Consider the following 12,350-nt stretch of genomic DNA (forward strand, 5'->3'; position numbering starts at 1 on the left):
ATAAACCACCGTCTCTGGCACTTTGCCGCTGATAAACCCTGAAAGATTGTTTTTTTTATAATTGTTTTTGAAGATGGAAAGTTTGTTATGACTACTGAAGTTTTAGAAAATGGTTTAGTTTGTCCATTTGTTTAAATGTTGAATCAGTTTAGACATAAACTTGTAAAGGTGACTCAAATTCCTATTTATTTATTTATTAAAAATTTATTCAATAAAATATATAATATATCTTAATGGTCAAATTGTGACTCCTTTCATATAATTGAGATTTTAGATTTTTTTTTTTTAAATTTCACTATTTAGAATCTTTATTGTTAAATTTATAAAAAAAAAAATAAGATTTTATCTTAATAATTTTAAAACGCAGTTAATTTATTATGTATGGGACATTTATAAATAAATAAATATTTATGTTATTAATTTAACTACCGAATTTCAATAAATTGAGGATTTGGACTAAGATTCGGTAGTTAAATTAGTAAGATTAATTATTTATTTATTTATTTATTTATTTATTTATAAATGGCACATAGATAATAAGAATCTCATTTTAAAATAATTAAGACAAAATCTCATTTAATGTAATTTTAACAATAAAGAGTCTCAAATTATGATTGAAAAAATATGTCAAAAATCCCAATTGGCCCCAATTTGACAATTCGGTCGTATCTAATTATAATAAAATTTGATTCAATTAATTCCACAAAGTATCTTAGTAGTAACCACAAAGTATCTTAGTAGTAAGAGTCGGCTTAAAAGACCAAAATGTCACGGGTTCAATTTCATCGGTAAGCACTTTGAGTTTAAGCGATAATTATGCATGTAGAGTATCATGTTAATTCTCCTTAATTCAAAAAGTAAATAAATAAAATAAAATAAAATTTAGTCCAATTGCAATTTGAGGTTCGAAATTTGATCGTTTTTATCCAACGAACTCGAATTTTGAATTGTGTCGTATAAGTTTCGAACTATCAAATTTTAATAATTTTGATTTTTTTTTCTGAATGGACAAAATCTATATCTTATTATTATAACATATTATTTTTGTTTTTCTAATTACTTTTGCACACGCGTTTGTAAATTGAATATATTTAAAAACATTTTAGAGTAATTATTTCAAAATTTACACTTATTAAAGGTGATTTGAGTTACTAAAAAAAATATATGATTAAAAAAAGATTTTAAAAATTCTGAATAAAGATAGATTTTATGTTTATATTTCTACATAATCATAATTTTGTGTCTAATTTATCCATTTAAACGCATTTGTGTTTTAAATTGAGTATCTTTTTCGAGATATATGTGTTTCAAACCATCGAATTTAGTTTGAATACTTTCCTAAAATAAAACAATAATTGTTATTTACTTTTAAAATTATCTTAAATTAGTTAAAAAAAAAAAAAAAACTAAACTAAATTGTGATAATTAAAATCTCTTAATACAAGTTCAAAGTTTAAACTCCAATCCATGAAACTATCTAGATTCAATCTATATAATTATGTTATTATTATTGAAGTTTGGACTATTTAGAGAAAATGAAATAGAAAAGGACCATGGTATGTTACATATAATATAGATTTGATGTTGATAATTAAAAATTGATATGTTAACAAATATAATAATCATTAAAATAATAACAAAACAGAAAATTATTGATGTGTCTGGCTGTCAAGCCACATTCATTTCGTTGTTTTAGACATTTTTACGTTTCATCGTCTCCTCGACAAACAAAAGCCGCCATTGTTCTTTGTCTTCCTCGCAGAGACTAATTTTCTTTTTTCCCATTCAATTCTTTCTTAGTCTTCTGCACTAGATTTCCCGCCATTCCTCCAAACACGATTTCATCGAGGAAACCAAATTAGGTTTTGAATTGAAATTCCCAAAACCCTATATTCTTTTCCATTCAATTCTTGTTTTCCGATTTATACATTTCTTGTCTTATTTCGTTTCAGATTTATCTGAAATTGCTGCCTGTTTCGCATTTGTTTTTGAATTTTGATACAAAAAGATTGATCAATAGTTATAATCGGATTCTTTAAGGTTTGTATTTACATTCTTTACAGCTCTATGAATTGTCATCATCTTTATGATATCTCTTTTCCTATTTCTCTACAGTGAGAATGGAAAGAATTGCAGTTGTTGGATAAATGAAAATAGTCTAGTTTGAAGAAAGCAAATGGCTCCATTATATTATATCCTTATTGCGTTGCCCTGCACAGTAGGGGCTATTGCATTGGCGCTTATACACATTCACAGACATCTTTTGAACTACACAGAGCCTACTTATCAACGATACATTGTTCGAATTGTTTTTATGGTTCCTGTAAGTTGCAGCGTTTCTGACTGTTTTTTTCCGATTGGTGTTTTCTTGTGCTCTTTTTGTACCCAATTCTACTGTTTTGACCTTAAAATATTAGTATACTGATTTCAACAGGCTAAATTATCCCTCTTGGGTATTATTCTGAATGAATTTCAATGGAAATCATGTTATCTTTATCTTCTAGCTATATGTTTAATGATGACACGCCCCTCTGTATTCTTCATTTGTGGCTTATACATGGCTTCTATGTCATTTCTTATGAGTGAGTCTTTTTCTGCTAATCTTGAGGCTAAGATCTCATGTTTTTAATATCATATAGAATTTTGTGGAATTGATGTTTATTCTTCATATGCTTTAGCTAGAAGATTTGATAAACCTGATATATGTTAACTGCACCACCTAGTATTCTTGTTGTAATTTCCTCAAATTTTGAGTACATTGTTTAATGATTTCTACATCATTCCTTCGTGTCCCTTTCTTTAATCATTCGTTATTTGGGGACTTTGATTTCCTTGTATTCTTTATTTTGCCTTGCATCTATTTTCTCTGTAGGATTGTTAGACTTAACAACTTCTCTTCTTGTTGACAGGTATATGCATTGACATCTTTCTTGTCGCTTGTCTTCAATAAGAGCGCAATCTATTTCAATTCAATTAGGGAAATGTAAGTTATTTTTAGTTTCATGTTTATTTTCAATTCTATACTCAATTTGACACTTTTTGTCTTTCAGTGGTTTATTATTTGCCATCAAGATTTTCTTAGATGCTCTTCCTTTCTTCTTTTGATTACATCCAATTATTCAATTGTAGATGCAGAGTGACTTAGTATATATGTAAATGAAGAATGAGAGCGAGCACAAATAGTCTAAAAAAGCAAGGAAACAATAAGAAAAAAAAAGTGAGAGCATCAATGGTCTGCTCTCATACCCGGGAAGCAATAAAAAGTTATTCGACGGTCAAAAAACACTTACTACTAATCCTCTAAAACCTTCCAGATCCACACTTCCTTAAGAAACTACAATAGCTCGAGTGAATAAGCTGAAACAAACAGGCCCGGTGAATTTTTTTCTCTCTTTATCTCATTTGTTTTTTTCTCTCTATCTACCACCAGAAAGATGAGCAAATAAAATGATATCAAACATACCTTAATGATTAGTGAATAAGTTGGAGCGAATAAACTGAGTAAGACTAACCCAGGATTATCTATTCAACAACTTGTGTTTTTAAATAGGTCAACATTTCATTAGATAAAAATGAAATGCAAGGAACATTCAATCCTTACATAAAGGGGGAGGGGAAAGATAGAAAGACAGGGAAACAGGAGCATATAGAAGCTAGATACAAACAAGATAAAAAATTATCATCCCGTGCAAAGCCCTTTTCCGAATTGAGGCAAACACATGAAGCATAAAGCCTTTGATTCTTTCGATGCCATAGCTTTTCCCATGAAAAATTATTTTGTTCATTTTCTTTCTAATCGTCCACCACATGATGAGAGAGACAGACTTCTAGTCATCAATGATGTTACTGCTAGATCCCAATCTAATTCACTATCACATGACCCCGATATATTTGATGTTTTATATGTCATCTGTTAACTCCTATGGGGTTGATGGAGGGATAGCTGTATTAGTTCTGAAAATTTATGCTTCTGTGGAGAACAAACCCTAAAGTTATTTCTGTGATTCAGATACGAGGCATGGGTCATTTATAATTTCCTCTCTTTGTGTCTGGCTTGGGTGGGGGGACCTGGAGCTGTTGTTTTAAGTTTGACAGGTCGAATGCTGAAGTCAAATTGGTGCATGATGACTTGCTGTTTTCCTCCCATTCATCTGGATGGGTGAGTTATCTTCTCATAAAAACGTCCCTACATTTTCTATAGCATCCCATTTTGTGTATTATTCATGGGATGGCCACTTATTAATAATTCATGCAGGCGATTCATAAGAAGATGCAAGCAAGGTTGTTTGCAGTTTGTGATACTTAAGCCCATCTTAGTTGCAGTCACCTTTATTCTCTATTCCAAAGGGAAATACCATGATGGAGATTTCAGCGTGGACCAGGCCTATCTCTATATCACATTCATCTATACAATATCGTACTCGATGGCGCTCTATGCACTCCTTTTATTCTATGTCGCATGTCGGGATTTACTGCAGCCATTCAATCCAGTTCCCAAGTTCATTTTAATCAAGTCCGTAGTTTTCCTCACCTACTGGCAGGTAGCCTTTCCGTTTAATAACATCGTCATTATGGATACTTTTTTTATTCTTCTCAATGCTACAAGGAGCTTGTTTGATGTGTGATTATTTGGGGGGGAAAACTAGGTTATGAAATCAAAATGGATTTTTGGGTATTAAATATCCTTTTGTATTTGATAAGGGTATTTTAGTCTTTTAGTTAATGGATTAAGTAATTTAATGGTTGAAACAATATCTGATGAGAATGATAAATGTTTTTTTTTGTAAATAACCCAAGATCAAACAAGCTAGGAGTTATATTTCTGAACAAGTATAATTGTCATGCGAATATTGCAACTTGGATTTTGTTATATTTAAATAACCAAGTGATTATTTCAACAGGCTTTTCAAAATCAGGGTTATTTGAGCCAAAAGAAAACATTGTAAATATATGGGTTTTTTTTTTTAAATAGAGGGTAATTTGGTATTTTGGTGGACGATTTAAATCATGTGATGGATGAGTAGAGTGATGATTGGATATGGGGTTATTTTAAATTAATCTTGGCATTGTTTGATTTGGGTTATTTGAACCCTATCTCAAATAACCCGACCATCAATCACGTCATTCTATTTCTTTTCAAAGTTATATATTTATCTATCTTTATGTCTTTTTATCCAATTTTCAATCATCTACTAGTTATCCCAAGTAATCTAAGATCAAACAAGTCCTTGTAACATATTGGGGGTTATGCAGAATCAAATCTATTATATGTATCTGACAGTCTTTATATCTTGGGCCAGGGTGTTCTTGTCTTTCTAGCTGCAAAATCAAGATTTATAAAAAACAAAGAGGACGCAGCCCAGTTTCAAGAATTCATTGTCTGTATTGAGATGCTCATCGCGGCTTTTGGCCATTTTTATGCGTTTCCATACAAAGAATACGCCGGTGCAAATATTGGTGCTTCTCGAGGCTTCACCGCAAGCCTGGCACATGCACTGATGCTAAATGACTTTTACCACGATACTGTCCATCAGGTTAAAAACCATAAATTCACATCTCCTTTTTTTTTAATTATTATTATTCTTAACGTAACCCACCATGATAGCTCGAGTGGAAAAAATTAAATGATGGTTTTCAAAAAAGAAAATATTCTTCGTAATGGTAAGATTTTGGATGCAGTTTGCCCCAACTTACCATGATTATGTGCTCTACAATCACGGGGACCATGAGGATGGGCCAAAGAAGTACAGATCGCGAACATTTGTTCCTATAGGTTCCGAGATGGAAGCAGTAAGAAGGAACAAAAATCTGTTTGGGAACAAAATGGACGATGTTCAACTTTCTAGCATCCCTTCATCTGCTGCTGGCAGCCCTTGTGGAAGCCCCCCCAAAAAGGGCTCAACTGCCACTTCGAATCCAGAGGCTATGAATTCGTCCTTGCTTATGGATGTTTCGAATTCAAATTCGGGGGCGTATGATCTTGGACTCATAGATATAGACATTTCGAATTATCCTGCTAATGTTCCTGCTGCCAACAAAGGTATTACTAGGTGAAGAATCTCTAAGGGCTTTGTTTGTAGGTAGGTAGATCCTGTATTATATGTACTAAGCACTTATTTTGGGCTTTCTATTGAAAACTGTTTTTCATTTCTTAATTGAAACTGTATCTCTGTTCAAATTGATGGGATTATGACTTTTGAAATAGTCATATATGAGTTTATTAAAAGTTTTTAGTTTTAAATTTTTATAAATTAATGTAATGTGCCCAACACTTGGAAGTAGAGATATAAGCTGGTTCGGTCGGGTTTTTCGGTGAGATTGTTGGTCAGTTTTTCAAAAAAATTATCTGTCGGTTGACGAATAACCGACGAATAAATGTTGGTTATAAAATCGGTTGAGAAATTTTAATGAATAAAATTTTAATAAATTAAGTAACAAAATAATTATTTAACTTAAAAGAAAATATATTAAAATATTAATTAAATTAAAAATATATATATATATATAACATCTTAAAAATCGTATCGGGCGGTTTATCAATCGGTTTTTTATTATTTAAACCACCAACCGAATCGGTCATGGTTGGTACAAGAAAATATAAACCGATCAAAACTCGGTTCGTTCGATTTATAATTATTTTGGTTAGTTTTTCGCTTTTGCTTACGCCCCTATTTGAAAGTAGGGATGACAATGGGACAGATTAGGACATAGACTATGAATTCTAGCAGGGCATCGTTATATCAATTAACTTAAAACTCTTATAAAATATAAAAAATAAATAAGTATATATTAATGAAATTATATATTTAATTTTGTTAATTAGTATTTGGGTTGAGATCAAGACAAAGACACAAATATCATTCCCGCACGATTAAAACAGGAAAAAACTGCTCATAACGGGGAGATCGAGGCGGGGACATAAATATCATTCTCGCCCCATTCCAGTTAACCCGGGGAAAAACCTCTCATAATGGGATGAGATTGAGGCGATGACACAAATATCATCCTTATTCCATTCTTAGTTAACTACTGATCAAATCAGGAAGAAAACCATCCATAACGGGGTGAGCTAGGAAGCACGGATACAGGTGCGTGAGTGCGGGTGCGCAGTGCGGGGATACACCGATTCGGCAAAATTTAAAAAAATAAAGATTTGGGTGCGGGGATACGTCATATAAAATATAATTATATAATTATATAAATTATAAGTACACAAAGTTACAATATGACTTCCATATTGCCATCAGTCTTAATAATCTTGTAAAAACATTGCTTCAAACTCCGGCTCATCTAGTGAAAGGCTAGATATTTCAAGTTCTTTGGCACCATCAAGCGAATCAAATCGGTCACCTCCTACATCCCACAACCTTGATTGCCCTTGCTTGTAATGTTCATTCGTTCTTGAATAACCTAAAGTTGTTGTGCACAAAAACTAAATCTTTCGCTCGTTTTGGCAGTATCTTATTCCTTCGAATTGAGTGAATAAAGGAATATGTGCTCCAATTTCGCTCACAACAAGAAGAAGAACAAAGTTGGCATAATAGTTTCAATTGAGATTAGGTTTTTTAATTTGGGGGTTGAGGCTCATAGTCATATTTAATATTTGAGGGTTTTTTTAATTTGGGTTTTTTTAAATATTTTGGAACTCATATTTAATGAATATGCCATTCCCGCACCCCGTACCCCTCACCTTCGATTATGGGATACGCCACGTAGCGCACCCCGTACGCACTCCCAGCCGCACCCCCGAAGCACCCGGTGCGCAGTGCGCTACAGAAATGAAGCACCCATGCATCCTAGGGGATGAGATTAAGGCTGAGGACACAAATACTATTTCGTCCAATCTAATCAACTTTGGGGGGAAAAACCAACCATAGGCCATAACTGGTGAGATTGAGGTGGTGGACACAAATGTTAACAATAATAATGGTCATCCCAAGCTCATTATTGGTAGGGCCATTTTATCATTTTTTTAGGAATAAAACGTCGTCGTATAGGAGTGGGCTCCATTAGCCCCCACCTCCTTCAAAATGGCGTTTATTTCCTTCCATTAATTATAACCGCCTCTTCCTCTTCATTCTACACAGTTCATCAGACTATTCTCCTCCCTCCTCACTCTCTCTCACACACACGCACACAGTGAATCCATCCGTACACACGCAAATTCTTATGCATTCTACAATGATGAATGTAACTGAAGTAGAATGGAAGCCAATCTTCAAAACAAACAGCAACAACGAGATCGTCAGTGGAAACTACAGTTATCCGTATAAAAAAGAGGTGGAGAAGCGACGATTGTTTCTTCAAAGTTACCAATTCAGTAGGAAGAAAACGATTGCGGAAAGGATTCGAGGTTCGTTCTTTCGAGTGAAGCGGTTCGTTTCTATACGGTTCCGTACCGCTAAGAAGATCCGGAAACTACTCTGGTTAATTAAGTTCCGTTACGGTATCTTCTTCTCCATTCGACGACGGAGAAGGTTCGTTCGACTTCATAATACTATCAGGAAGAAGACTAGTAGTAATAGATCATTTTCTTGCTTATGGTAGAATTTATAAGTTGATAGATCATAGATGATTCTCTTTTCAGATTCTTTGTTTCTTTTGTTATGATCGTACTGAAACTGTTTCGAATCGTAGTTAATTTTGAAGTGAAATTAGAGCAAGATCTTGATCTATCTCTGTGTTGAATATCTGCTGCTAATCCTCAATTTGTGAGCATTTTTTGCTATAATTTCTTGAGATGAAACTAGAATCCAGAGGCGGAAATTACAGATCCATGACTAGAGAGGAGAGATTCTCTTGGAGTTTTCTTCATTTGGTAAGTATATTTTTGACTGAGATTATGAATTTATGTTGATGTTCTTCTTCATTGAATCAACAATATAGAGATTATGAATCTATGTATGAATTATGATGCTATATATGGTTTAATTAATATTGAATTATGTCAATATTCTGATCAGATTTTTACTATTGGATTACTTTCCATCCATAGGCTATGCTAAAGAAAGAGTGAGTTCTCTTCAAGCTTAGTCGCAAAAAAATGACCTAGCTAGATATCCCGTCTTAAATCTCGGTAAGTTTCGTATCTGGTTAAATTGGTTGAGTTATGAGTGTGTTTATGAGCTATGTCCTTAACCCGAAGAAAAGGTTTAAACCCGAAGATGCACATTTAGTTGAGTTATGAGTGTGTTTATGAACTATGTCCTTAACCCGAAAGGAATGAGTTGAACCCGAAGATGCTCGTCTACATCCAGGTTTGATCATTTATGTGAGTTATTTCTAATTATGCTAATGATTTTGTAAGAGCCTAGTTCAATTGTTCTATTTGAATCATTTTTTTTAAATGGACTTTTCTAAAGTGTTTTAAAAATGTTTCAAACAAATAATTTGTTAGAAGTTTAGAAAGCTAATGGATATATCATATATATTCTTGAAAAAAAAAATATTATCCAATTTGAAGGTTTGAAATGGTTATCTCTTTTTATTTTTATTTAGATATCTCAAAGTAGAAAGATTATTGAATAAGATATTAATTTTTTAGTAAAAACTTTCATAAGAAAGTGTGAGGGATACAAATAAGAAGGATTGTTATAATATACTCTTTTGAAATTAAAATATGGCATTTTATAATAGTGGCGTGTGCATTAAAAAATTATGGTTTATTGTATTGTAATAAAAGAGTTTAATTATCATCATTTTAAAAATTATGTGATAATATTTTGAAAGGTAGTTATTTACTTAAAATTATATATGTTAAAGAATAAAGATGAAAGTGAGAGATGTTAATGAGAGGTAGTTAGTATCATTAATTATATGATAGTGACAAAATAATATTAATGTATCATATATTAAATAATATTTAATGGAAATAGATACACTTCAGTACTCCACCCTTAAAAATAGAAACTTTTAACATATATTAAAAATATATATCAAAAATTTATATGGCCAAATTTTTGGTAATTCATAAAAATTAATCGTTTTTATTTTTGGAAAAATTTATTATTCAAAATATTTATTTAAAAATAACAATATGAGAGAAATCTTGTATTTTATCAATGATGCCGATGAAGGATTCATCGTGAACAAGCAAAATAGTAATTGGAAGCGATGATAATTATTTTATAGCTAAGTAATTTGCGATTTCTTTTTATACCCCAACATCCTAATAATTTATTGATGTATTCAAATTGTCACTATATAGCTTTTGAATCTGGACGAAATTTGAATCCACAGTAGAAGTAAGTTTTTATATCTATAAAAACAATTATCATCTTCGCTTGTTTCTAATAAATTCATTATCGGATAAAATATAGACGAGACTACGGAGACCAACTTTCAATTCATCTTAGATGTGAAGATAATAATTTTACGCAGAAATATATATTTTTTAATTATTATTGACTTAAAATTTTCACCATAGAATTGTTAGAATTGTCACCGAAATTAGCACATTCGTTAGTATTTTCTTTATTCAATTTCTTTTAGAAATAATACTTTTAAAACTATTCAACATATTAAGTAGACCTGTCATATGAATAGTCAGGGTTGACCTTGGGATTTGAAATCACTTATGAAAAAAACCTAATTAAATATTCAAATATTTTTTATTTACATTTTCTCTCATCTTTTTATTTCAGGTATTTAAAATTTAAATGATAGTAATTTTAAACTTATAAAAACTAATTATATAATAAATTAAGTCAAACAATTATTTTATCTAAAACCCATCCAAAACCAAAAAATTAACTCCAAGATCAATCAAACTCTAAGTTAGGCTTGTGATAAATTTTAGTTTCAATAAATATTAGTATATTTCATAAAAAATATTCTTGAAGAAACAAAGTAATCAAAGTTATGTTTTTTTTATTATTATTATCTAAAAATACAAACTTTTTTTGAAAATGGTCATCTAAGAATACAAACTGTTAAATGTTAATTTCAAGATTGTTTAAAATCAATAGAACATTAGAAGTTCTTTATTTAAAATTATACCCAATAATACACCAGTGAAAACAAACACAATTGTAACAATTCAGGTCCAAGAAAACAAATCTGAATTTTTCTAAAAATAAATCAATCTAACTCTTGGGTGCAAACCTAGACTTGATCTTCTTCACTTCCTTTGTTCCAATCTGAAAAGCCTTAGTCAAAACATCATCCTGCACCGGCGGATTAGACCCAAATAAAGTAACACCAATCGATGCAGTTCCCTGAAGTTGACTATTAAATCCGGCAATAGCCACCGCCGGCACATCCCCATTATTCTTCTGAAAATGAACCAATCCTCTAGGAAATACAAACACTTCTCCTTTCTTAATTGTCCTAGCAATAAGCACATTAGCTGTTGTAATGAAACCCACATCTAATTCTCCTTCAAGAACATAAACAATCTCAGTGGCTCGTGGGTGGATGTGCGGTGGGTTTAACCCACCAACCGCATAATCAACTCGAGCCATGGAGACACCTAGGGTGTTTAAACCAGGTATCTTTTGAACATTGGCTAAAGTAACAGTTGCACCCATTGTGTTGTTCGTAGGTGCTGGTTTAGACAAGACATCTGTGAAGAAATCTGAACCATTGAATGCTGATTTACATGGGTAACCATTTACCTTGATAGCTGTTGATAGACATCAAACAATGTTATATATATATATTTGATGGGTATTTCAAAGATCCAAACTTTATCTTCTCAGATTGATTATGAATTGAAAAAAATGAGAGTTTTAAGTAATTACTTGAGTTGAGATCGGCGACGCAGAGATCTTGAAGCATGTCGGGGTCATTAGCGGCGACGGGAGTTGAAATGACGATGAAACAGATCGCTGTCGTGAATAGAACTAGCTTTCTGAGATTTTCCATGGCTGGAGGAGAAATAAAAGTGATGAGATTGATGGAAGAAGATGAAGGGGGGTTATAACTTATAAAGAGATGGGTTTCTTGTAAAACGTGTGTTGGCCGGAGATTCAAGAAGTAGAGAGAGAGTAAAGAATTGAAGAATTTGGTTGACTGTTTGATCTGATCTGGACTAGGGACCGAATTGTTACCATACATTTCGTGGGTTTTACTGATAAGAAATTTAGTCTTTTAAGCCAAGTCAGGTTGGGTTAAGGATTTTTTACCTACCAACCAACCAAGGGTAAAAATTTATAACAATATTTATGTTTTTGAATGAACTTGTAGGGTTGTTTGGTTGTGTTTATCCTATTTATATGGTTCTTTGTGTTTTTGATATGTTTCTTAATTAAGATGCTTATACTGTTCATGAGTATCTTTTTAATTTTTTTTTTTTTTTTTATATTTGGGGTTTTAATATTTGGTCACAAACGAAATTAAATTTTATTTTC

General features: G+C 31.8%; 2 protein-coding genes across 2 annotated transcripts; one reads left to right on the forward strand and one right to left on the reverse strand.

Moving 5' to 3' along the window:
- Positions 1-1,696: 1,696 nt before the first annotated feature.
- Positions 1,697-6,223, forward strand: LOC124942548 (transmembrane protein 184B-like). Its single transcript, XM_047483074.1, has 8 exons — positions 1,697-1,862; positions 1,953-2,040; positions 2,116-2,323; positions 2,910-2,983; positions 4,010-4,159; positions 4,256-4,541; positions 5,301-5,534; positions 5,680-6,223. The coding sequence occupies exons 3-8, from the start codon at positions 2,177-2,179 to the stop codon at positions 6,052-6,054; spliced, it is 1,266 nt and encodes a 421-aa protein (XP_047339030.1). The 5' UTR covers positions 1,697-1,862; positions 1,953-2,040; positions 2,116-2,176; the 3' UTR covers positions 6,055-6,223.
- Positions 6,224-10,967: 4,744 nt separating this feature from the next.
- Positions 10,968-12,010, reverse strand: LOC124941874 (rhicadhesin receptor-like). Its single transcript, XM_047482237.1, has 2 exons — positions 11,742-12,010; positions 10,968-11,623 (listed from the first exon to the last, which is right to left on the reverse strand). Exons 1-2 carry the CDS (start codon positions 11,863-11,865, stop codon positions 11,085-11,087), a joined length of 663 nt encoding a protein of 220 aa, XP_047338193.1. The 5' UTR covers positions 11,866-12,010; the 3' UTR covers positions 10,968-11,084.
- Positions 12,011-12,350: the final 340 nt, after the last annotated feature.

The sequence above is a fragment of the Impatiens glandulifera genome, chromosome 6 (assembly GCF_907164915.1).
Source record: "Impatiens glandulifera chromosome 6, dImpGla2.1, whole genome shotgun sequence".
NCBI classification, from domain to species: Eukaryota; Viridiplantae; Streptophyta; class Magnoliopsida; order Ericales; family Balsaminaceae; genus Impatiens; species Impatiens glandulifera.

Coding starts and splice junctions, on each gene's coding strand:
- LOC124942548 (XM_047483074.1), top strand. CDS start 2,177: ATGGCTCCATTATATTATATCCTTATTGCGTTGCCCTGCACAGTAGGG. Junction 2,324..2,909: donor GAATTGTTTTTATGGTTCCT/GTAAGTTGCAGC, acceptor TCTTGTTGACAG/GTATATGCATTGACATCTTT. Junction 2,984..4,009: donor TTCAATTCAATTAGGGAAAT/GTAAGTTATTTT, acceptor TCTGTGATTCAG/ATACGAGGCATGGGTCATTT.
- LOC124941874 (XM_047482237.1), bottom strand. CDS start 11,865: ATGGAAAATCTCAGAAAGCTAGTTCTATTCACGACAGCGATCTGTTTC. Junction 11,624..11,741: donor CGTCGCCGATCTCAACTCAA/GTAATTACTTAA, acceptor GTCTATCAACAG/CTATCAAGGTAAATGGTTAC.